The sequence below is a fragment of the Cherax quadricarinatus genome, chromosome 63, assembly GCF_038502225.1.
Source record: "Cherax quadricarinatus isolate ZL_2023a chromosome 63, ASM3850222v1, whole genome shotgun sequence".
In the NCBI taxonomy this organism is placed as follows: Eukaryota; Metazoa; Arthropoda; class Malacostraca; order Decapoda; family Parastacidae; genus Cherax; species Cherax quadricarinatus.
The window spans coordinates 19,871,554-19,896,351 of record NC_091354.1 but is presented as its reverse complement, the minus strand read 5'-3'; the positions used below and the strand labels follow the sequence as shown (position 1 = coordinate 19,896,351).

At 42.3% G+C, this 24,798-nt stretch overlaps 1 protein-coding gene across 1 annotated transcript in view; it reads left to right on the top strand.

Annotated features, from left to right (window-relative positions):
• Nucleotides 1–856: 856 nt before the first annotated feature.
• Nucleotides 857–24,798, top strand: part of LOC128698267 (uncharacterized) — a 97,976-nt gene continuing 74,034 nt past the window's right edge. The window contains exon 1 of the mRNA XM_053790463.2: nucleotides 857–1,088. Coding sequence (XP_053646438.1) covers nucleotides 1,031–1,088 — 58 coding nt within the window. The 5' untranslated portion in view covers nucleotides 857–1,030. The remainder of the gene's footprint in view (nucleotides 1,089–24,798) is intronic.

Here is a 24,798-nt window from a genome sequence, read left to right as displayed (position 1 = left end):
TTCTCAGTTTGACCATAATATACTTTATTGCATTTTTAACAGGGAATCTCTTAAACACAGCCATCAGCATTTTTGAGTAAATTCTTAGCCATTTCTTTTTACTGTGTAAAGATTTTTAAACAAACTTAGTTATGCTTGTGTTTCACTTTACACCCATCGTATCTATAGTGACCTTGATGGGGACAGGAAGCCTGCACTTGCCGTATATCTTACCCAGCTTATGTCAATAAGACCAACCCTAAAGCGCGCCCCTTAATAAATCTCCGGACTACCTAAGGTCCTGCTGTAGCTGTATCCCTGGACGTGCCTCAGGAGGCAGACAGGAGGGGCAGGACAGCCTTGAACTGGGGCTTCACACCCACACTCTGGGAACGTCTACCATCCACGCCAGTGCCCGCACAACCCACTGAGTTTCGTCACTTTCGCAGTCTTTCGATTCTTTTCCCGAGTTGCTCCACCAATTCGGAAGCATATGGATGAGAAGGAAAATATCCACATTTTAACATTAACATGTGCTTAACATCAAGTGAATCGAGAGCGTTATCTAAGTATTCACAGAAACTTCAAATTTGATGTAAAGAAGTGCTCGGAAAACACTGAGTACAGACATAATGTTTAACGTATTTATTGGCTTCCAGTTCGGGCGATATTATTTTTATATGTTTTATTCTATATTATTCGTGATAGTATTCAAAAGCTTAAGTAGAATTCATGTATCACTGTTTTCATAGTTAATCATATATAAATATAAACAGGGCGGTAAGCTAGTATAAATGTGGGTATATGTAAATAAATTAGGAGTGTGACTTGCTGGTTGGAGGGTCTTGTAGGTGAGCGATGGTGGCAGAGCTGACAGTGTTTGGCGACTCAGTGGAGGATGACCATGTGTTGTGTGGATACGTGTTACTCCCTCACACACGCATCTCTCTCCCTCACACTCACCTCACCAGTCATTACCAGGCAGTAGTGAGGGAGAGTGTGTGTGGGGTGTGATGAAGTGCTGGTGACAAGAGCAGAGCAGCGAGGAAAGATGGTGATCAGTGTTTTTGTGGTGGTGGTGCTTATGCTGACCGGGTCCGGACATGCAGGTAATACTCTAGACTGTAAGGCCCAAGTTCTGTTTGATCCCTACAGGTTTAGTGCTTACCCATAAATATAATAATAATCTTGGGGTAAGTTAAAAAAATAAAGAGTAAGTAAGTGTTGTAATGGATTGCCAGAAGTACGTTTTATTTCTGTAGATCAGTAACACAAAAGTACGTCAGTGTAATGTATTCAGTTTACTAACAAATGAACTAGATAATTGGAGTAACCCGCATATCAAAGCAAAGAAAAATCGTAGATACTTGACCTGGAGGTTATAGCTGGAGACCTATCTTAGGCGCTTAAATTGTTTTCAACGCAAGATATGATATAAAATACTGACAAACGTGATGAAACAAGACACGGGACACCCTGGCCTACCAGGCAGTGGTGTCCCGTGGCCTGGTAGGAGACACTCGCCTCACACACATGTCCGTGGTTCGATCCACGGCAAGGGTGGAAACATTAGGCATGTTTCCTTACACCTGCTGTCCCGTTCACCTAGCAAGCAAGTACCTGGGTGTTAGTCAACTAGTGTGGGCCGCATCCTGGGGGACAAGAATAAGGACCCCAATGGAAATAAGACAGACAGTCCTCGATGACGTGCTGACTTTCATGAGTTAAACGTTTCACCACGAATGGCTTCTTCAGTCCTAGTGATAAACACAGGCAGAGTTTGTGGAGTGAATTGTAAATCTATTTAGGTACAGATACACATTAGTACAGTTATCATACATAGTAACAATTCAGACAAAGTGGTTTATTTCTCACATACGGATTGGATCAAATTTTTCAGTTAGGCTATGTTAGGTTGTCTTTCATCCATAAAAAAATAACTAATTATAATATACTACAATGGAAAAAATATAAATCTAGGATAAAGACAGATAAAAAGCTCTGCTGTGAGAACAGACAATGGGCCACGGAAGACAATGATAAATGAGATTTTCACTCTTTAAGGTTCCTTCATCAGTTTCCCATTAGACTGTCTTTACAACAAAATGATGTCTGTGACTAGAGAACGGGCTGGAGGTGCAACAAGGCGAGGTTAGTACAGCTGTGAAGCAGAGGATAGAGGGACGAGGCTAACATGGGCCAGTAGGCCTGCTGTAGTGCTGCAGAACTCCAACTTCATGGACATGAAAAATCAGTTTGTCTTAGACTTCCGAAATAATAAAACTACCGGTGTTCTGGGAAAGTGTTGGTTACCTATAAGTTTACCTGCAGTCGTTTTCGGAGGTCACTGCCCTTGCAGCCCGGCCATAGACCAACCTCCTGGTTGTTGGCATAATAAATCAGGCTGTTGGTACTCGCCACCCACACTTCAACGTATGCACTACAGCCCTGCTGATTAGGAACTGATTTGAGGAATTTATTCAGTTCCCTCTTGAAGACAGACAGGAATCTCTTGATAATTCCCACTATTGAAGATTCATGATTCTTTTATGCTTATTGAGTCCTCTCTTACTGTATTCAGTGCTCCACTGGTTTTCACCGGAGGTATCTTGCCTTGTATGCCAATCCTCTTGTTTTCATATGTCGTGATTTTGGTGGGCAGATTTGGGACCAATCCCTTAAGAATCTTCCAGGTGTAGATTATGATGTATCTTCTTACATACGTTTTAAGGAGTACAGTTTGAGGGACATCAAGTGTTCCCAGTAATTTAGATGCTTGACTAAGTTCACATGAAGACATCGTCGTCTGGTTAGTTCTTCCTTGATGACGAGTTTTGACCATTGCAATTCCTGTGCCATTTGTCGTAATATTCACAGCCAGCTTATGAAATTTAACGAGGCTAAACTTCTCAACGGGGAAGAATTAACCAGAGGACGATGTCACTAAAGTGCTTTGACTGTAACAACCAGAACACTGACAGATTTATTATATCAGAAATCTTAGCCAGATTAATTCTTCACGGCCAGGACACCACGATCGCATAGAAGTTGGAGCTCTGGAACTCTGCAACAGGCTTCTTTGCCCTTGCCAGTCACATCTGCCCCACAGATACACTGGTCTCGCCTCCTTGCCCCTCACCAAAGATGTTATTCCTGGTGAAAAATTTCCTCATTAAAGTATCGCAATAGTGTGTATTTGTCTTACTAGAGATTTTTAGCTAGACCAAAATTATTTAAATTATGAAGACAAATCAGTCTTATTGCCATATGTGTATGCAATACAAGGTAATTTGTTAATAGTCAAGAATATCCCCTTATGCAAAAGTTTGTTAACCGTTAATTACCGAAAGTTTTATTATTTAGAAATAGCACTACTGGATAATTGTTAGTCATTGAATCAACAGCACAAGTTAAATCTCAGGGAAATAGAAAAAAATGGGAGAGTCCTTACCTAGCAGTAAATAGGTACGTGGATGTTAAACGACTGTTGTGGTTAGCATCTTGTGGGTTGGTAATATTCCTTACATGGGTCCAGACTTAAAAATGAGCTAAGACAATAATAGTTCTTAACCCGTAAATTCAATAGTGTCAAAACAAAAACTGTAGGAAAGCAAAGTACGTACAATGCACTATTCTCAAGGGAGGTTCATTGATGCCAACGATTGAACTTGACTCTCCAATTTCCCAGGTACTGTGTAACCCCTACAGATTTAATCCTTACCTCTAAACATAATAATAATATTGCAGTATACACTTATAAGATAAGATTTCGTTCGGGTTTTTAACTCCGGAGGGTCAGCCACCTAGGATAACCCAAGAGTCAGTGCGTCATCGAAGATTGTCTAGCTTATTTCCATTGGGGTCCTCAATCTTGTCCCCCAGGATGCGACCCACACCAGTCGACTAACACCCGGGTACCTATTTGCTGCTAGGTGAACAGGACAACAGGTGTAAGGAAACGTGCCGAAATGTTTTCACCCGCCGGGAATCGAACCCGGGCCCTCCGTGTGTGAAGCGGGAGCTTTAGCCACCAGGCCACTTATAATGTGCTATGTTAGTGAATTGTATTTAATAGTGAATGAATCCTTATTACATTTTGTAATTAATAATTGTAATGAGAATTACTGGTTAAAGAAACCTAATGTTGAATAATTTCATGTTAAATATCTGAGTATGTCCAGTTCAGGATATTAAAGGAAACGTTTTGCCACGAGTGACTTTGGTCCTAATACAGAGATAACTAAGAAACAAGTTATATAGTGACGAGTCAGGTGGAAGGTCGCATGGGTAGTAGTAGTAGTAGAAGAGGTAGTAGTGGTAGTAATTAGACTAGTCATTAAGGAAGCCGATTTAAGACGGCGAAAGTGTGTAGAGACTGCCCTAATTGCTGTCAGCACATTATCCATCAAAGTCCTGAAGTTACACTATATCCAGATTGCTAATAAACAGGATATTACACATTCTGGAGACCGCTGTACCACGATGTTGACATGTTCTACTCAAGAATAATAAAAAGCACAATAACACAATATCTTGACTGGGACAATACACAAATAACCCACACATAGGAGACAGGAGCTTACGACGACGTTTCGGTCCGACCTGGACCATTTACAACGTTACACTACCAGAAAAGAGAGAGGAGCCAGTATATATAGGCCAGCTTTTAGGGACGGGACAAGAGATGTGAAAGGAGTAGTGGTACAGGTAAGGCAGGTAGTGGAAGTAAAAGTTGTAGGAGTAAGGCTGGTAGTGGAAGAAGTAGTGGTAGTAGAAGTAGTAGTGGTAGTAGAAGTAGCAGTGGTAATGTAAAGTAGGGAGAGTGGTTTGTGGAACACGACTAGAAAGAGGGAGTGAAAGGAGGGAAAAGTGAAGGTAGGTGCCAAAGGTAGTAGGAAAGGAAGTAGTAGAAGTGGTGTCAGGCAAAGCCCAAGAAAACGGAGCACGGAAGGAAAACTCAGGGCTCACAAGGGGTAAGACCAAAAACACAGGACGGGGGAGGGGAGGAAGTGAAGGACAGAACACCCAAGGCAGAAGAAAGGAAACCCAAAAGAAAAAGGAAAAACAGGAAAGGAGAAGAGATGGAGAGAGGAGGAGAAAAAGAATCAGGTTAAGTCACATGTGTTCTGAAGTTCGGAGCATTTGACAATGTAATGGGAAAAAGAAGGCACCCACAGAGACAAAGCCAGGACTAAGATTTATACAAGGAAATTGTGAATAAGGGATGATTCAACAAGACATTGAGTCTGAAAGTTAGAAGTAGGGTAGATAGACAGTTTTAGCAGATGACCAGTCAGTAGGAGGCCTATACTCACCTAGCTGTGGTTGCAGAGGTCGATTTACACCTGGCCCCACCTCTTTACTGGCCGCTACTAGGTCACTCTTCCTCCTCCATGAGCTTTATCATATCTCTTCTTAAAGCTATGTATGGATCCTGCCTCCACTATCACTTCCTGACAACTCTGTGACTGGAGAAATACTTCCTAACATCCCTGTGATTCATCTGAGTCTTCAACTTCCAACTGTGACCCCGTGTTGCTGTGTCCCATCTCTGGAACATCCTCTCCCTGTCCACCTTGTCGATTCCTCTCTCAGTATTTTATATGTTGTTATCATAGCTCCCCTATCTCCTGTCCTCCAGTGACGTCAGGTCGATTTCCCTTAACCTCTCCTCGTAGAACATGCCCCTTAACTTCGGGACTAGTCTTGTTGCAAACCTCTGTACTTTCTCTAATTTCCTTATGTGCTTGGCTAGGTGTGGGTTCCAAACTGGTGCTGGGTACTCCAATATAGGCCTAACATACAGGGTGTACAGGGTCCTGAACGATTTCTTATTAAGATGTCAGAATGCCGTTTAATAGGTTTGCTAGGTGCCCGTATGCTGCTGCAGTTATTTGGTTGATGTGCGCCTCAGGAGATGTGCCCGGTGTTATACTCGCCCCAAAGTACTTTTCCTTGAGTGAGGTTTGTAGTCTCTGGCCCCCTAGACTGTACTCTGTCTGCAGTCTTCTTTGCCCTTCCCCAATTTTCATGACTTTGCACTTGGTGGGGTTGAACTCCAGGAGTCAGTTTCTGGACCAGGCCTGCAGCCTGTCCAGATCCCTTTGTAGTTCTGCCTGTTCCTCGTCCAATTGAATTCTTCTCATCAACTTCATATCATCTGCAAACTGGGACACTTCTGAGGCTATTCTTTTCGTCATGTCGTTCACATATACCAGAAACAGCGCTGTGATCTCGAACATGGCAGAAAGGAGCATTATTGGTATTGGCAAACCTAACACTACTTTTGTGCTCCTTGAGTCTGTCAGAAAAACAAAGGCTAGTTTCTCCAAAGTACTGGAGAGGACAAGAGGAGCATGAAATAGAGTAGACACCAGGGGGCATCTATAGCGGGAGGAGAGGTACAGACTAGATTGGTGCAAAAAGTGTTTGGTGAGAAGTAAGTTTGATGTCTAGGGAATGGAGAGAAAATTGTTAAGATTAGAAAGACTGGAAATATAGGGAAGGCAGAGAACAGAAGATTTCACAGGAGTAAAGAGTTTGGGAAAAACAAAAGTCTGTTTAGCACGTGAGAAAGCAGAGTTTATGAAATGGGAAGGGTAGCCAAGATGAGAGAACGAATTACGAAGAATGGAAATTTCCGATTCAAGGAACTGAGGGTCACAAATGTGGAGAGCACAGAGAAAGAGAGAAATAAGAACACTTTTCTTGACATAGGGAGCATGATAAGAAGACTAATGAATGTACATGCCACTGTGCATAGGCGTGCGATACACGGAAAAGGCAAAGCCTGTATCCAAGCAGTGGACATTTACCTCAAGGAAAGGGAGCAAAGAATTAGATTTCCAATCAGTTTTAAACCTGATAGAAGAAGCAAGATTGTTAAGGGCATCGAGAAATGGTTGGAAGAGACTAGAGTTGTGAGGCCAAAGAGCAAAGATGTCATCAGCCGTATAGCGGAGCCACAGGGAGAGGCACACACCAATAGTAGGAAAAAAACAGTTTCAAAATATTCTATATAAAGGTTAGCAAGAACAGGGGATAGAGGAGAGACCATAGCAACACCAAAGGTTTGAGAGAACACTTACCTTGGAAGGAAAAGTCCATACAAAGGTGAATAAGGACATCAGTAGGTATAGGGAGATGAAGTAACCCTTCATTGGCCTTCTCTCTGAGAAAATTAAGAGCTTCATCAAGAGGGGCATTGGTGAAGAGGGACTCATCGTCAAGACTAAGCATCTTGCAGGTCGGGAGAGAGTGATGAAGGTGAACAGGAGAAAAAGTACCAAGAAAAGGAGTGAGGGTTTTTGGCAAGGCAAAAGAATAAGAGACAGAACCTCTAAAGGATGTGATGGGATATCAGGTTTATGAGTTTTAGGAGGACCATGAAAATAATGCAGAGAGGGACAAATGACACAAAAACGTTGAACAAGGTCGAAGTCAGGAAGAAGGGGGTCAGAGTCCTTAGTTTCTTATTGAAAGTTCTCTTGATGTGATCAAGAGGGTTGGAAAAGAGAGTGGTGTAGGTATGCGAGTCACAGAGCAAGACTTCAGCCTTATGGACATAATCCTTGCAATCAAGGATAACTATCGAATTGCCTTTGTCAGAAGAGAGGATAACAGTGTTAGTATTAAATTTAAGAGAAGAAAGGGCAAGCTGATAGCGAGGAAGGTGGTATTTCATAGACAACAGACTTTCAAGAACAGGAAAGAGAGCGCCACAAAAAGTGGACAGATCAGGAAGACTACAAGAGTGAGACTGACGAAAGGAATCAAAAGAGCTAATCAGGTCAGTGTTAACGCTAGGGGCAGGTGAAATGGCAAACACCAAAACTAAGAAGTTCAAGCTGATGTTGGGAGAGTGTGACAGAAGACAGATTAGTAAAACAGTAAGGAAGAATTTGGACGAAGGGCTATCTGAGATAAGACATTGAATTTTTTTGTGTAGTTTAGAAGATTGAATTTGTGCATCAAGATGAGCAGTGTCAAAAGCAGTTACAGAGATCTTTTGGGAGAGAAGGAAAGATAGCACCTTGATGGAGAGTAAAGAAGGCATGACCAGGAAAGGGTGTGCCCAAGGAGCTGAAGTTGAGAAATTGGGTGAAGGAAGGGGACAAAACTTGTTCAGCAAGACAGTCACATAGAAAGTCGAGCTGATTCTTATGATGCCTAGAAGCAATGACAGCAGCTTCATAAGAATGAGAGAGGAATTTATAAGAAGAAAGGACATTAAACAAGTTGGATAGAATTAGATGCTACATCCACCATCGCCGCCACTGCCGCTGCTGCCACCACCACCACCACCACCACCACCACCACCACCACCACCACCACCACCACCACCACCATCACCACCACCACCACCACCACCACCACCACCATCATCATCATCATCATCCAGGCGACCATCCACCTGACTCCTGGCACTGTATATACTGGTTTCTTAGTTATCTCTGTATTAGGACTGAAGAAGCCACTCGTGGCGAAACGTTTCCTTTAATAAATGTCCTGAATGGTACATAAGTATCTTTTTCCATATCTTATCGGTATCACCAGACCATTTCCCATATCCATGTACTCATATCTAGAAGATGAGATTTGAAATAGAATTTATTATCTGCACACTCCCAAATGAAAGAGATCATAAAAGTTACTGCATATGCACATACACAAAGAGTGATGAATGGAAAGAGCATATAGTGGAGGCATCCCCAAATATTAAATCTAGTAAGAACTAGAAATAACGGATTTAAGTTGGATAAACAGCATTGTCTGTTTATTGAACAATGTGCTGGGTAGGATGTCAGAAGCTAAGACCTTGGGTGGCTTAAAAAAGAGATTAGACAAATATGAGTGAGAGGGAGCTGAGTTTGATTGGTACCTGGGGTACTGAAACAAATCCTTGGGATAAGGGCACTAACTAAAAATTACGGACCAGTAGCCCTAACTTCTCACATCATATAATATCATTGAAAGAGTGATGAAATGGCAGATTACAAATTTTATGGACCAGCATAACCTGAACCAGCATGGTTTTAGAGCAGGACGATCATGTCTGTCACAGCTGCTGAACCATTATGACAGAATTATGGAGGCACTGGAAGAAGATCAAAATGCAGATGTGATTTACACAGATTTTGCAAAGGCATTTGACAAATGCAACCATGGAGTGATAGCACACAAAATGAAGGGCATGGGCATTACAGGGAAGGTAAGTAGATGGATTTTCTTGTTCCTAACACACAGAACACAAAAAGTAGTAGTGAATAGGTCAAGATCCAACATCAGCGAGGTCAAAAGCTAGTGCCCCAAGGGACTGTCTTGGCACCTCTGCTGTTTCTCATCCTCATAGCAGACATAGATAAAAACACCCTGCACACTCTTGTATCATCATCTGCAGATGACACTAAAATAAGCATGAAAATCACTAAGGTAGAGGACACTGAAAAATTACAGGAAGACATAAGCAGGGTTTTCCAGTGGGCAGTGGAGAACAACATGACATTCAATAGTGATAAGTTCCAGCTGCTTAGGTATGGAAAGAATAAAGAACTCAAAAGGAACATTATATACAAAACTCAAGAGGGTCACCAAATAGAACATAAGGAACACGTAAAAGACCTGGGAATAATTATGTCAGCTGACCATTCTTTTAAAGACCATAACAAGACAAAGATCACGACAGCCAGGAGAACTTTCAAAACAAGGGAAATAATGCCAATGGTGACACTTCAAATCACTAGTGCACCCTCACTTAGAATATTGCTCACTGCTGATGGCAAGGAGAAATATCAGAGCTGAAACATATACAGAGATCGTTTATGGCTCACATTGAGCCAGTAAAGCACCTAACCTACTGGAAATACCTTCGTCTTGAACATGTACTCATTGGAGCGGAGGAGAGAGAGATACATGATAATATATACCTGGAAAGTACTCGAGGGCCTGGTCCCAAATCTGTACACTGCCATAACAACATACTGGAGTGAGAGATATGGGAGAAAGTGTAAAATAAACCTAGTGAGGAGCAGGGGTGCGGTGGGGACAATAAGGGAACACTGTATCAACATCCGGGGTCCCAGATTATTCAGCATCTTAGCTGAAGATATCAGAAACACGGCTGGAACAAGTGTAGAAGCCTTCAAGAGGAAACTGGACAAATATCTTCACCAGGTGCCAGATCAACCAGGCCATGATGGATATGTGGGGCAGTGGACCTCCAGCAGCAACAGCCTGGTTGACCAGGCAAGCACCAGACGAGCCTGGCCCATGGCCGGGCTCAGAGATTAGAAAAACTCTCGAAACTTCAAACGTATATCAAAGGTATAAATAGGTGATTGGGAATGGTTGATTTTGGGAAGGACCTGCGTTGTTTGGGCCAGTAGGCCTGTTGCAGTGTTCTTACATTCTTATGTCATAGCAAAAATAGAGACCCAGCTCACTGAAGTGGCAATGTGCAATATTCTCAAAAGGTATCAAATAAGATCTAAGGATCCGTAATAAGAGGATTTTTAGGGAGGTGAGTTTACTAATCAGAAAGGAGTTGAATGACTACATGATAGGTACACCCATAACTGGCAGACCCAAGGTGGTGGGTGATAGCTGTGATGTACAGCTCACCACTAATCGGTAGGAAACCATGATAGGTTGTATGATTATAACACAGTGGTGATGGACATGACAGCAGAGGTGACTAGCACAATTATTGGTCATGGGAGACTTCAACCATAAGAAAATAGACTGGGGAAACCTGGAGCCACAAAGACCAGAAACGTGGCAAAGCTAAGCAGTTGGAGGTGTAGATGGAAATTTTCATGAGTCAGCATGTCAGGGACACAACTAGGAAGAGAGGAGCCAACAAACAAACCTGTATGACTCAAATGTAGGGAACATCAGACATGAGAGGCCCCTTGATACTAGTGACCACTCATTGCTAAGGCTCAAATACTTCGTGAAAGTGAACATGAAGAGGAGCATAGATCATGAAGGAAGGGACACACCTGACTTTCAGAGAGGAGACTATGATGGCATGAGGTGAATCCTAGGCAGTGGTGTGGAAAAGGGAGATAAATGTAAAGACAGCAGGCAAAATTATGTAGTATGTAGCTGGAAAGTGCCAAGAGGCAGAGGAGAAATCCATACCCAGAAGCAAAACATGCACAGACAAGAACAGAGCAAGCCCATGATTCATCCAGAAGTATAGGGAAGCAAAAGCTAAAAGCACAAGTGCATGGAAGAAAGAGATAACAAAGAATGTTGGAGAAAAGAGAAGCAAGCAGAGGAGCCAGAAATAAATACACATGGATAAGAAGAGAAGCTGAATAACAATCTAAGAATGACAGTATCAAAAACCAAATCTGAGCCAAAGTTTATGTACAACCACATCAGAAAGAAAACTGAAGGACCAGGTATAAAAGCTGAAGAAGGAAAGGGAAGCTTGCTAGGGATGCCCATTAAGTCTATGAAGAGCTGAACAAAATATTTAGAGAAGTATTTACAACAAAATTAGGAACAATACCAGTCAAAGCAGAAAAGGGCACGAAGTATGGGACACGATGCAAACAGTAGGAGGAAAGATGAAGAAACTGCTGAGTGAGCAAGATCCATCGAAGGCAATGAGACTAGACAAATTATCTCCGTGGGTTCTGCAACAGTGAGCAGAGGACCTGTATAAACTATTAGTAATGATCTTCAATAGGTTAAGTGAAACAGGGCAGCTGGAGAACAGCCACTGTAGTCCTTATATTTAAAAAAACAGTGGGCAGACAGGTGGTTCTGAACTACAGGTCAGCGTCACTAGCATGCAAAGTATGTAAGGCTGTGCAGACGATTATTAGGAGAAGAGTAGTGGAGCACATGGAGAGAAGCTAGAATTTTATGACAAGGAAAAGAAAGCTAGGCAGGAGAGAGAGGGATAGTTAGATTATTTATTTTTGAACTGTAAGGTGTTCACTATAATACTTCACAAGAGACTGGGACAAAAGCCGGAGGAACAGGCAGGAGTAACAGGGAAAGCTTAACAGGAAAGAAACATTGAGTTAGTTATTGACTGGAAGCAGATACCAGAATGGGCAAGTGGTGAGGGTGGCTGCATAAGGGTCAGTGCTAGGACAAGTACTGTTTCCAGAGTTTATAAGCAACACAACAAGAAATCAAGTCAGAGGTGTCCCTGTTCACAGATCCTGTGAAGCTAATAAGAATACAAACAGGAGTAGACCAGAAAAAAAATAAATGGATCTAGACAAGTTGCTGGATTGGTCTGACTAGTTGCCATTAAAAATTAATATTAGCAAATGCAAAGTTATGGAAATTGGAGATAGGCAAAAATGACCAGAAACAGAGTACAGGCCTGATGGACAATGGGTGCAAACCTCCATGAAAGAGAAAGAACTAGGGGTGAGCATACCTGAAGGATGCCACTATTGTAGACAGCCTGTACTGTCTGCACAGACAGCCTATGCTGTCTGCCAGCTTAGTTCATATTTCGCATCACTCAGGTGCTGCCCTCTTTAGGCCTGCCCAGGTCAGTGGGATGCTGGTCCCACTCACTCTCTCAGCAGCCTAGACTCAGACAACAGTCCTACTCCCTCTCTCCCTCGTGGGCATGGCCCTCCCGGGCCATGGGCAGAAACACACAAACCTGTGTACACGCCATGACTTTGCAAATAAAGAAGCCTCCGAAGACGTTTATCATTGAACCCCGCTCTGCTGCAGCATCACCAAATAATTTTGTTTCACACTATGGCCTGGTCCCAGACCAGATCTCCTGGTGAATCAAGGCCTGTTCATCCAGGCTGTTACTGCTGGAAGCACGCCATCCAGTATACAAACCACGGCACAGCTGGTCAAAAACTGATTTGAAAAACTTGTTCAGGTCTCTCTTGAAGATAGCCAGAGGTTTGTTGGTGATTTCCCATACTCACGGAGGGAGGGTGAGGAGCCGGATACTTCTGATACTCAGTGAGTTCTCTCTTAGTGTAATCACTGAACCCCTGCTTTTTATTGGAGGCTTTTTGCATCATATGCCAAGTTTCTTTGTCATTCGGGGTGATTTCAGTATTCCAGTTTGAGACCAGCTAGATTCAGGATTTTCTAGGTGTAAATTATGTTGTACCCTTCTCACTCACATTTCAAGGAATTTAAGATATTTCAAGTGTTCCTTGTAGTTCAGATGTATGACTGAATGTCTATATACAGTGAAAGTTCTCTCTACGTTTTCCAGCTCATCAGTCTTGCCTGCTTTGAAGGACGACCATTACTACACAGGGGTATTCAAACCTGGAGAGATCTTGAAGAGTATCATCATTGGCTCATCATATCTTGTCTTGAAAATTCTAGTTATCCAGCAGTAGAAACATTATTGTGATTAAGTGTGAGATCTTTTGACATCATTACTTCCAAGTTTTCCTCTATTGAATTATTTGAGTTTGTCCTGTGTTCCATTACAGTCTTTACTTTCTCCACTCTTCCATGGGAGCAACTGAAATTTGTTCTAATGAAACATCTTATTGTTGTCTAAGGCCCACTGGAAGACTTGATTTATATCCACTTGAAGATTTGCTGTGTCTTCGACAGATGCCACTCTCATAGAGATTCAAATGTCTTTTGCAAAGGAACCTAAGGTGCTATCAGTTGTATTCTTGTCAAGTATTATGCCTTGAGGAGGAGCTTTTCACTGCAGCAGCCACCGACTTCACTCCGTTTTGTACTACTCTCTGGGTTCTGTTTGCTAAGAAGTTAAATATCCATCTGACCACTTTTCCAGTTATTCTCTTTTTTTCACGCACTGTGTGTGCTATCATGCCATTGTCGCACTTGTCGAACGCAGAGCATTCGTCTTCTAGAGCATCCAGGACCAATGGAAATAAGTCACTCTGTCTGACTTTTTTGGGTTATCCCAGGTTCTCTACAAATGCGCTGCTATGTATGATAATTCTATGTAACTGTATTTGTGTATACCTGAATAAACCTACTTACTTAATCATAAGGATCTAGCTGCTAGCAACTGTGAACGGTAGGAGAGATCTACCCTAAACTCATGCTGCCCTGGACTGTGCAAATATTGCAGTCCCTTGTGATTGGCAATGTTGCTTCTTAGGATTCGTTCAAAGATTTTGAATGTGTAAAGTTAGGGCTATTAGTCTATCGTTTTTTTTTCCTCCTGAGGCACACATCAGTAGAATAACCATGCACACATGTATGCATGCACGCACGCACGCACGCACGCACGCACGCACACACACTCAGGCAGAGGAAGGAAAGAGGGGAATTCACAGGGAATGACCAGGAAGTATGTGAAGAGCTCACCTTGTGGTTCAGGAAGATATTCACAGTGGAAACAGAGAGGCTTCCAGCAAACCGAGGTGATCAGGTGCACTAGCAAGTACTGGACATACTGCACATAACTGAGGAGGAGGTGAAGAAAGTGCTAGGGAAGCTAAATACCTCGATGGCAGTGGGCCCATATAATATCTCTCCTTGGGTCCTGAGAGAGGGAGCAGATGCACTGTATGTGAAGGCTTACTCAGCCCTGTAACAACTTCAGTCAGTATTACTCAGGCTGGCTCCTCCTCAGGAAAATTAATGAATAGAAAAAGAACAAAAACTGACAAATATAAACACTTTATTATTTAGGAAATATGAAATATAAAACACTTAAATATGAAATACTGATCTTACATGAAAGAAAATGAAAAATTAAAAATATAAATGATATCTGAATTCAATGCTAAAAACTTGGGTGTCTGGTGTTGGTGACACTGCATGTTGTTGCAATAGTAGCCGTTGCTGATGATGTGGGGGGGGGTCGCAGGTGTTGGTGACAACCCACTGGCTCATTCTAGTGGCCGTAAGTAATCTTTCCCGATGACAGATCAGGTTCTTGACCGCTGTAATGATGAGGGGTTATGTCCTGATTCTTCATACAAGTGCACAGGCAAGTAAATCCAATATGGGACGTCTCCAGGACTTTAGTCTGTCTCCTTCAATTTTACTCGTTGATTGACAGGTGACCCTCTCTGTCATCCAAGAGTAGTGCTGGGAGCTGTGAGTCTAGTGATTACTGTTTGGACCAGAGCCCCACACGTCACCTTTTGGGGGGAGGGAAGAAGGAGGGGAAGGGATAGCGGGAGCTAGACTGACCCTACCTTAACAAGCAGCCAGCAATCAAACTATCACTTTCGGGGTGGGGGGAAAAAAGGCCAGAACAGCGGGAGCTAGACTTACCTTACCTTAACTAGTAGCCAGCAATCAAACTATCGTTACTATATCGCTACTCCTATCTATTGAACTTTTCCCTCACACTGTATGTGCCACGAACAGCAATCTTCAATAAATCTATCAAAACAGGGAACTACCTGAAGTGTGGAAGACGCCAAATGTAGTTTCGATTTTTAAGAAAGGAGATAGGCAGGCTCCACTAAATTACAGACCAGTGTCACTGATATGTATAATATGTAAAGTTATGGAGAATATTATCAGAAGAGTGGTGGGGCACCTAGATAGGAACGTGCTCGTACTTGACAACCAGCACGGCGTCAGGGAAGAGAAATCCTGCGTCACAAATCTGTTGGAGTGCTACTACAAGGTAACAGAAGTAAGATAGGAGAGAGAGGGGGGGGTAGACTGTATCTTCATGGACTGTAAGAAGGCTTTCGACACAGTACCACATAAGAGACTGGTTGAAAAGCTAAAGGAGAAGGCAGGAATAGGAGGAAAAGTACTGCAATGGATCAGGGAATACCTGGCAGGAAGGAAATAACTTGTGTTGGTACGAGAAGAGATGTCAGATACACAAATAACCCGCACATAAAAGAGAGAAGCTTACGACGACGTTTCGGTCCGACTTGGACCATTGACAAAGTCACACTAACCAGAAGTGGAGCAGGACGGCTATATATAGGCAGGAAGAGGTGGTGGTAGTAGTAGTAGTACAAGAATGGTATATAATACCGACAAGATGAAATTAAGACACATGCGCAACACCCAGGCATCCCTATCGTAGACGTTTCGCCATCCAGCCAGCCACTGGATGGCAAAACGTCCACAACAAAGACAACCAGATGCTGCACATGTGTCTTAATTTCATCAGTAGTTGTAGTAGTAGTAGTAGTAGTAGAAGAGGTAGTGGTAGTGGTAGAAGTGGGAAATAAGGAGGACGAGCCAGTCAAAAACAGTCACCGTCTAGTTGAATCCTCTCTAATACACAACTTTCCTTGTATGAACCTTAGCCCTGGCTTCATCTCTGTAGATGCCTTCCTCTCCCACTACATTGTAAAATGCTCCAAACTTCAGAACACCCGTGACTTAACCTGACTCCTCATTTTTTCTTTTTTCTTTTTCTTTTTCTTCTTCTCCCTCTTCCCCTTTCCTCTTTCCTTTTCTCCTCTGGGTTGTCTTTCTCTCTTTTGTCTCATGTTTCTGTTCCTTCTTCATTTATTTCCCACTTCCCCTTTCACGCACCTCTGTGCGCTTGCTCTCCCTCAGTGGGCACCTAGCTCTCTTGCAGTGCTCCCCTTCCTTTGTTTTTTGACTGGCTCGTCCTCCTTATTTCCCACTTCTACCACTACCACTACCTCTTCTACTACTACTACTACTACTACAACTACTGATGAATTTAAGACACATGTGCGGCATCTGGTTGTCTTTGTTGTGGACATTTCGCCATCCAGTGGCTGGCTGGATGGCGAAACGTCTACGATAGGGATGCCCGGGTGTTGCGCATGTGTCTTAATTTCATCTTGTCGGTATTATATACCATTCTTGTATTACTACTACTACTACTACCACCACCTTTTCCTGCCTATATATAGCCGTCCTGCTCCACTTCTGGTTAGTGTGACTTTGTCAATGGTCCAAGTCGGACCGAAACGTCGTCGTAAGCTTCTCTCTTTTATGTGCGGGTTATTTGTGTATCGTTCCAGTCATGGTATTGTGCCTTTTTTTGTTATTTAAGAGATGTCAGAGTGGGTTCCTGTGTCGAGTGGTGTTCCAAAAGGGTCAGTCCTAGGTTCAGTGCTTTTTCTTGTATATGTAAATGACATGACAGGAGGAATAAATTCATAGATTCACAGATGATGTGAAGCTAATGAGGAGAGTACAAATGGACCAGGATCGGGTAATCCTGCAAGGAGGTTTGGACAGGCTGCTGCAAGCCTGGTTCGACAAATGGCTCCTGGAGTTTAACCCCATTAAATGCAAAGTTATGAAGCTTGTGGAATGATAAAGAAGACCAGATGGAGTACGGCCTAAGAGATCAAAGGCTGCAAAACTCACTCAAGGAAAAAGATCTTGGCGTGCGCATCATACCGAGCATATCTGAGGCGCATATCAACCAAATAACTGCTGCAGCAAATGGGTGACTGGCAAACCTGAAAATAGCGTTTCGACTTCTCAGTAAGAAGTCATTCACGACACTGTACACCATATACATCAGACCCACGTTGGCGTATGCAGCACCAATTCGGAACCCACCCGTGGTAAAACACCTCAAGAAACTAGAGAAAATGCAAAAGTTTCCAGTAAGACTAGTTCCAGAACTTAGGGGTATGTTCTACGAGGAGAAGTTAAGGGAACTCAACCTGACAACAATGGAGGATAGGTGGGATGGGAAGGACATGATAACAACATATAAAATACTTAGAGGAATTGGAAAGGTGGTGGATAGGGATAGAATGTTTCAGAAATGTGACACAACAATAAGGGGTCACAGCTGGACGTTGAAAACTCATATGAGTCACAGTATCATGTGGGGTTCGAACACGTGGATAGGGTAAAGTAATACTCACGTAGGCTGGAAGTACGTATAATTATAACGGTAAGTATGGAAGAGCCAAACAGCCGTGAACCTGCCTCCTTGCTCACTCTTGTATAACTGACCGCCCACAGTACCCATATGTGAAGGGGGTCTTTGAAATACTGCTGTGGTCAGCACAATATGAATACAGAAAGTGACTCAGGCAGAGACGGTTGGTAGTGAGTCATCTACTGGTACACTGGTTACTGGTAACTGGTTACTACTACTGAGAACAGGAATGTTAGGATGTACTTCTTCAGTCATAGTTATCAGGAGTGGAAAAGCCTGGAGAGTGGTGTGGAGGCAGGATTCCTACATAGCTTTAAGAAGAGGTATGATAAAACTCGTGGAACAGGGACAGAGTGGACCTAGTAGTTACCAGCAAAGAGGCGGAGCCAGGAGCTGTGACTCGACCCCTGCTAAAAGGTAAGGTAAGGTTCTTTTGGTACAAAATTACTAATTTTTACATTATCGTAAATTAAAAATATATATCTTCCAATGTATAAGAGAAAATTTTAGAGAGGACTTGATTTACGTCCAGAGGTGGTACCTCACTATATATTATATATATATATATATATATATATATATATATATATATATATATATATATATATATATATATATATATATATATAAATTGTGCAAAACAACCATTGTGAAAGAATAGTGAAATTCCAAGCGATTTCGTGACTTCTCACATTATCAAGGAATTATCATAGTTCCTTGATAATGTGAGAAGTCACGAAAGCACTTGGAATTTCACTATTCTTTCACAGTGGTTGTTTTGCATATTCTGATTTCACCTGTTTACTGTGATCTTATTGCATATATGTATTGTCTTTAAAGAAAGTCTACATAGAATATAGGAGGCGGTAGAAGACATTATTCAAATAGTTTCGGAGAGAACCTTGAGTTTTCCCCGAAGCAAGTTTATTTTTTTCTCTGAGGATGATGAGTCCTCAGTCTAGCTCCAGAGGTGGTACCTCCATATATATTTTATATATATATATATATATATATATATATATATATATATATATATATATATATATATAGATAGATAGATAGATAGATAGATAGATAGATAGATACAGACAGATAGATATATGAAATGTCGAAAATGCTTATTATTAAAATCAGTATTTCTGCATTGTGCAGCTACTCTGACCTCTATGGCATTTTACAAGGTTAGAGCAACAGAGAGAGCATTAACTAATGAAAATTATACAAATGTAATTACGGTTGGAGTTTGCAGCAATAAAATTTTCCGTTAGCTGTGATGCAACTGTTGCCTACTCTCTCTCTCTCTCTCTCTCTGGTAATAAATGCTTTGTTAGTGTTATTAACTGGTGAAGCTCGAGTTATCTAACTATTTTGATGATGTATCAGGATGTATTTTCTATACACGGTTTATTTTGAATCCATTCTCATTTTAAAATATCAGTGGCAAAGTTTGAGCACTTATCACTCTCTCCTTTATTTGGTTTATGTAGCAGACACATTTCCCTTTTCCTTAAATTTGGGTTTGGGAGTATGAACTGGGTAATTATCTGTTATTCTCCTTGTGTTCCCACATATTGCCGTGTTGAGGTGTTCTACACTACCCAGAGGGGATTGGATCATCATATCATCAGATGAATCTTCTGGTGGACCACCTGATGGTACATTTGTAGTTCATTCAGTGGCTGCCTGATGGCATATGCATTATTTGATGTCACCTGTGGTTCCAGGAGTAGTGAATGATATTATACTACTCAGTATTTCTACCACTTCACTGTAGTTCACTACTAGCTAAATGTTGACAGTGTCGCTGGCACTCCCAGTCTGAATAGACGGTTCTACTAAGCCGCTCTCTGTTAATTGTGCTAATTTTCCTTATCCTTCCCAGGGCACAGTCCCTTCCTGGGACTGTAACCTGGGTAAGATAAGGGGTGATCCCCGAATGAAAGTGTTTGTCTTGATTTAGAGTATGGGGACTAGTGGCAGGTTAGTGATTACTTTCAGACAACAGGTGATCTCTCATTTGCACCATGTCTTTTAATATTCATGTCTGTCAACAATCTCTCCTGGTTCTTCTGCAGAAGCAAATCCTAGCAACAGCTGTGTATGTACGGTTCATGGCAACGACCCAGAGCCAGGCTCAGCTGGAAACCTGTTTGTTGTAAAGGACAAAAAGGAACAATACCGTGACTGGAACAATAAACAAAGAACCAGCACATAGGAGAGAGGACTTACGACGACGCGCCTCCTCTCTCCCATGTGTGGGCTATTTGTGTAGTGTTTACTGTAGCTGGTCCTAGCCGTAATTACGTCCCTATTTTGGAAGGTGACTCTATGGACATCGTAGTGGTAAGCTCTCTATTTCTGTGAAGTTGATAAGAATGCTTAAGTCATTTCTATCGTGAATAGTGTTTGGCAGATTATTTCCTCCCAACTTTTGGTTGTGGCTCTGTTACATTTATCGATGTGTCTTACGTGATTCAATGACTGTTGAATACCAAATCACTGGTTCTCACATTATACCAATTTGACCATCTATATATATAAATCTTGGGTGGACAGACGGATAAAGCCATATATTCCTTTCCCAGTACAATGCTTCATGATTCAGAGGTTTAACCACCAAGGGACTAAGCGAGAGACAACCGAAAACATTTATGTGGGAAGCAGCCCCTCCTTTATCAGAGTCTTTCAGTTCTACAATTTTTGAGCCTCTCATAAAATTTAATGTCAGAACGTGTGTAGTACACGAGAGGGAGAGTGCACTACTGTACACTCTTGAGTAGATGGCGTTTGCAGAGCCCAAAAGTAGAGTATACCCCCCTTTCCCCCTGCATCTTGGCTTATCTTATAAGGCACTGTTCCTAAACACAGGACTCCAGCTCCTCTTTAGCCTTCGGGCATCTTGCTGGTGGCCCCACCACCTGCCCAGGTGACCACCAGCACTGTCTGCCCACTTCTGATTCCATCTCTGGGTGGAGGGAACCCTCCTGAGAGCAGGCCACCTGGGTGAATCTGCCAAGGAATCTGGGTGAAAGAGAAGCAGTTTGCTTCCATCAAGGGTCACCCACCTCTTACCCTTGAGAAGGGGTTACCTCTGAGGTGCTGATTGGGGAAGCAGGTTTCAGTTGCAACCAACAACGGTTCATGACTTACGGTTGGTGGTCCGCTCCTTTGAGTGCCACAGCCAAGGTTACTTCTGTGCTGTCTGACCACGAGTAAGTTCAGAAGCAGAATGCCAAGGCCTCTAAGCACACTCATGAGTAACTGGCCTCTGCCACTAGCTGGGGGTAGTGTGTCCAATGAGCTGCCTTAATTAAAGTTGTTAAAGTTGTCTCTTCCTCTGAGAAAAAGAGGAACTTCTCTCCAGAGGACATGCTTCTCCCTCTCACTGTTTTAAGTCTTTGAATAATTCTGCCACTTTGCAATACTGAATCTGCGAATCAGTGCCAGACCACAAAGGTAAAATGGGCCGACGCTGTTAGTAGCATTCCTTCTGTAGACTTTATGAATAAGGCGGTTCTCTAGATCTCCTCTAGCTCATTGTATTGTCTCATGCACTGGAACTGTTAGGACATTAGACCCCATATTGAAGACATTCACTATATGTCGAATCTCAAACGGATAGAAAGCCACTATGTTTGCAGTGAAGCCTTTATTACGATGTTTCGTCCAACCCTAGGCATTTTAGGTATATAACACACAGGTTATGTAAGGTTTGTCAGGAAACAGGACAAGTGTTTCCTGACGTGGGTCTTAGTCATATGATGACCCTCCACTGGAGCTTTTGGTCATCTGACCGAGTCCTTCCACTGGCTTACCTCTCCACCCCTTTAAAAATTAATGCTTATTATTATTATAATCATTCCTATATAACACACAGATACACGACCTTCTAAAGAAAACGAGCACCCTGAGGTCAGGCTCGGAAGAGGTCATGTGTGAGGTAACAAGTGAGGTTATAGAGAATTCAAACAATAAGTATAACTTTTAGGTGCCGATGGGCAAAGGGGTAGGGGATCAGGAAACATTTTTATTATATAAACGATGTACAGTGTGATTGATGTGACCTGCCAGTGTGTACATACCCTTGTTTTGTTTAAGAGTATCAGTTAAATTGAAAGTGGCTGCTTTCAGTCCTGCATTTGGTTGTCCAGATACCGATGAAGTGCTTCTCCACAGTACATGATGTGAAAGTGTAGATTAAGATGAATGATGAACACTTTGTTGATATCGTTCTTTCTGCAAGTGTATTTGTGTTCCGCAGGCGAGTCTAAAAATCGTGCCTTCTCTTACTGATGTAAACCTTGCTGCACCCCCCACACGAACTGCTGTAATTCCCTGCAGTAGTGGTGCTAGTGGCTTTGAGATCTAGTTATTTCTTTAACAGCTTTCCTGGTTAACAGCAATGTCCATATTGAATTTACAGAAGGAAGTGAAAATGGTGGCAACCTGTCCTGTGGGGAGGACAAGATGATGATCACTGTTGGCGTTTTTTCCTGGGAGTGACATGGATGAGTATAATTTTTCTTTTGCAAGCCTGGAAGATGCGTAGTGGGGATGCCACCCATAACAGCGGACTAAGCCTCTGTACGCATTTACTGCTTAGCGAACACAGACACTAGGCACACCTACTAGCCTATACGTCTCACCCAGTTCATAAATCGATACTGGTCCCTTTTGTTTACGCAGAAGGAAATAACTGAGGAAAATAGAAGAAAGGTTGTTATTAGATTAATGGTATACAATACCGACAAGTAGATGATCGAAGCTGTGGAGCGGAACACTTACCAAGGTGTCCCGTGGCTCGGGACACATACTGAGTGCCCGTGGCTTAATACCCGGCACGGGTGGAAACGTTGGGCACGTTTCCTTACGTTAGGTAAAAGGACACATGTGCAACTAATTTGACAAAGGTCTTGGAGAGCTAAACGTTGCCACAATAAAACGCTGCATTAGTTGCACATGTGTCCTTTTACCTGAATCATTGCAGGTAGTTCGCCTTTATGTTTCCTTACACCACTTCCCCTGTTCACCTAGCAGTGGGTGGGTGTCGTGGGTGGCATCCTTAGATGAGGCTGGGATTTGCAGTGACTTGAGACAGGACAACAACTCTTAACCTCTAAAACTGATGTGTTTAAAGAGGGCTGAGGGACTGATCACCTAATATCTACCCCTCTGTTGTTTCTGCTATCTCCAGTATTTGTCATTTCTGTATTACGACCAAGGAAGCCAACTGTGCCGGTGAGCAAAACGTTTCGACAGTAATGACTCCCAGAGACTATGTTATTTTGTTCAAATTGTAAATTTTAGAGATATAATAATTCTAAGAGTATCATGTAACGAGGAATCTATCTCATGGATAACGTCAGTGACATGTCTAGGAATATCTTTTATTTCATTTGTGCATGTCAGGCGTATTAATAGTTAACACTGTAGTTAAAACAAAGTAAAGCAAGGTTCAAGTTCCTCAGTGGAAATATAAACACAAATGCAGTATAATGTGATCCTTTATTGACAACGTTTCACCCACACAGTGGGCTTTTTCAAGTCACACACGGATCTACCTGGGGTTGGAAGGTACGAGAGTATTTATAGGCATGTTCAGAATGTTGAGGTCAGGTGGAGAATGCTGCATCTGATGATCTACCGGGTGGGGTTGTAGAGTCTCAGTGGAGAGGAATAGTATTTACAGGCCAGGCAAGACACTAGGTCTGCTTCCTGTTGTAATGTTATGCAGATTCCTGTTCTTTATTGTACTGCTCTAAGAAAACCCAAACTGGCACACAGATTACAAATAGTCCAAATAAGATGGCAAGATTCATTTTGGAACTGGCTCAAGAAAACATGTAGGCCAGGACAAATTACATAATCTGGACATGCTAAATCTAAACCATGTTTATGTAGTTACTGACAACCAGTGCCCACAATATCTTGCTGCAAATTTTGTAAAGATTGGGAACTAAAACAAATACTATACCGTTGTAAATTTAAAAAAAATGCATACGGCTGCGGGAGTAAGAAAGCTCTCATATACCCTGCTGGCCGCACGCAGTCCAACGTGCGAGCCACAGCCCGGCTGATCCGGCCGAGGCCAGTCATAGCATATAGCAGTTAAGATAGAGCTAAAGAATTCTTAAATAGAACTACAGCAAAGGATAAACTCATTATTTTTAATTATCTTAATCAAACACTGACAAGAGTTAATGTAGAGTTAATAAGACGTACATGTATGTTTTTATCTTGTTTTTCTTTGATTTAATATTACTTTGCATTAAATATGATTGGCATTGATGTGTCTAAAAGTAAGAAATAATAAGGGTCCCAATCAAAAGCAAATCATTGTTTGACTTTATTGGGTTATCCTGGGTTTCCCACATCTCTTCACAAGCAAAATGCCACCAACACCCTTGTTCGTCCAGCAGTAAATGAGGCGGACTGTTCTGCGTCGCAGTAGATCTGGAGTGGCGGGCTGAGTCACACACTTCTTAAATCATTTGATTTTTTTTTTTGTACACAAACGAATTTACAGAGTAACTGGCTAAGAACTACTATCCAACCCCATCTTTTCTCAAAACTCAGCCCTACCAAAGGTATACCCCTACCCCCTTCACCAAACTGAAACCCACAACAGTCGACACTCAGGTACCTACTTACTGCGAGGAGCAACAGATATGAGGAGACGTGCCCGTCTCTACCCGCCCCAGGATTGAATTCGGGCCGTTTGGTTGTGAATGGAAGGCGCTGCCACTTACCTATGAGCCACTTAATTCTCCGGGGTTAATAAGACAAAGAAAGCCATTCTCAATCCTATGAATATATTTTGTGCTGTGAAATAATTTGTTATTCTGTGGTATGAGAATGTTTTAACACACAAAGGCAATTTGTACATTTCTTATACGTGCTTTAACTCCGGCATATGTGTTTGGAGTTCAGAAAGTGTCTGGAGCTCTCTCAACGTGTTTGGAGTCCTTTGAACGTGTTTGGAGTCCTGTGAATATGTTTGGAGTTCTGTGAACGTG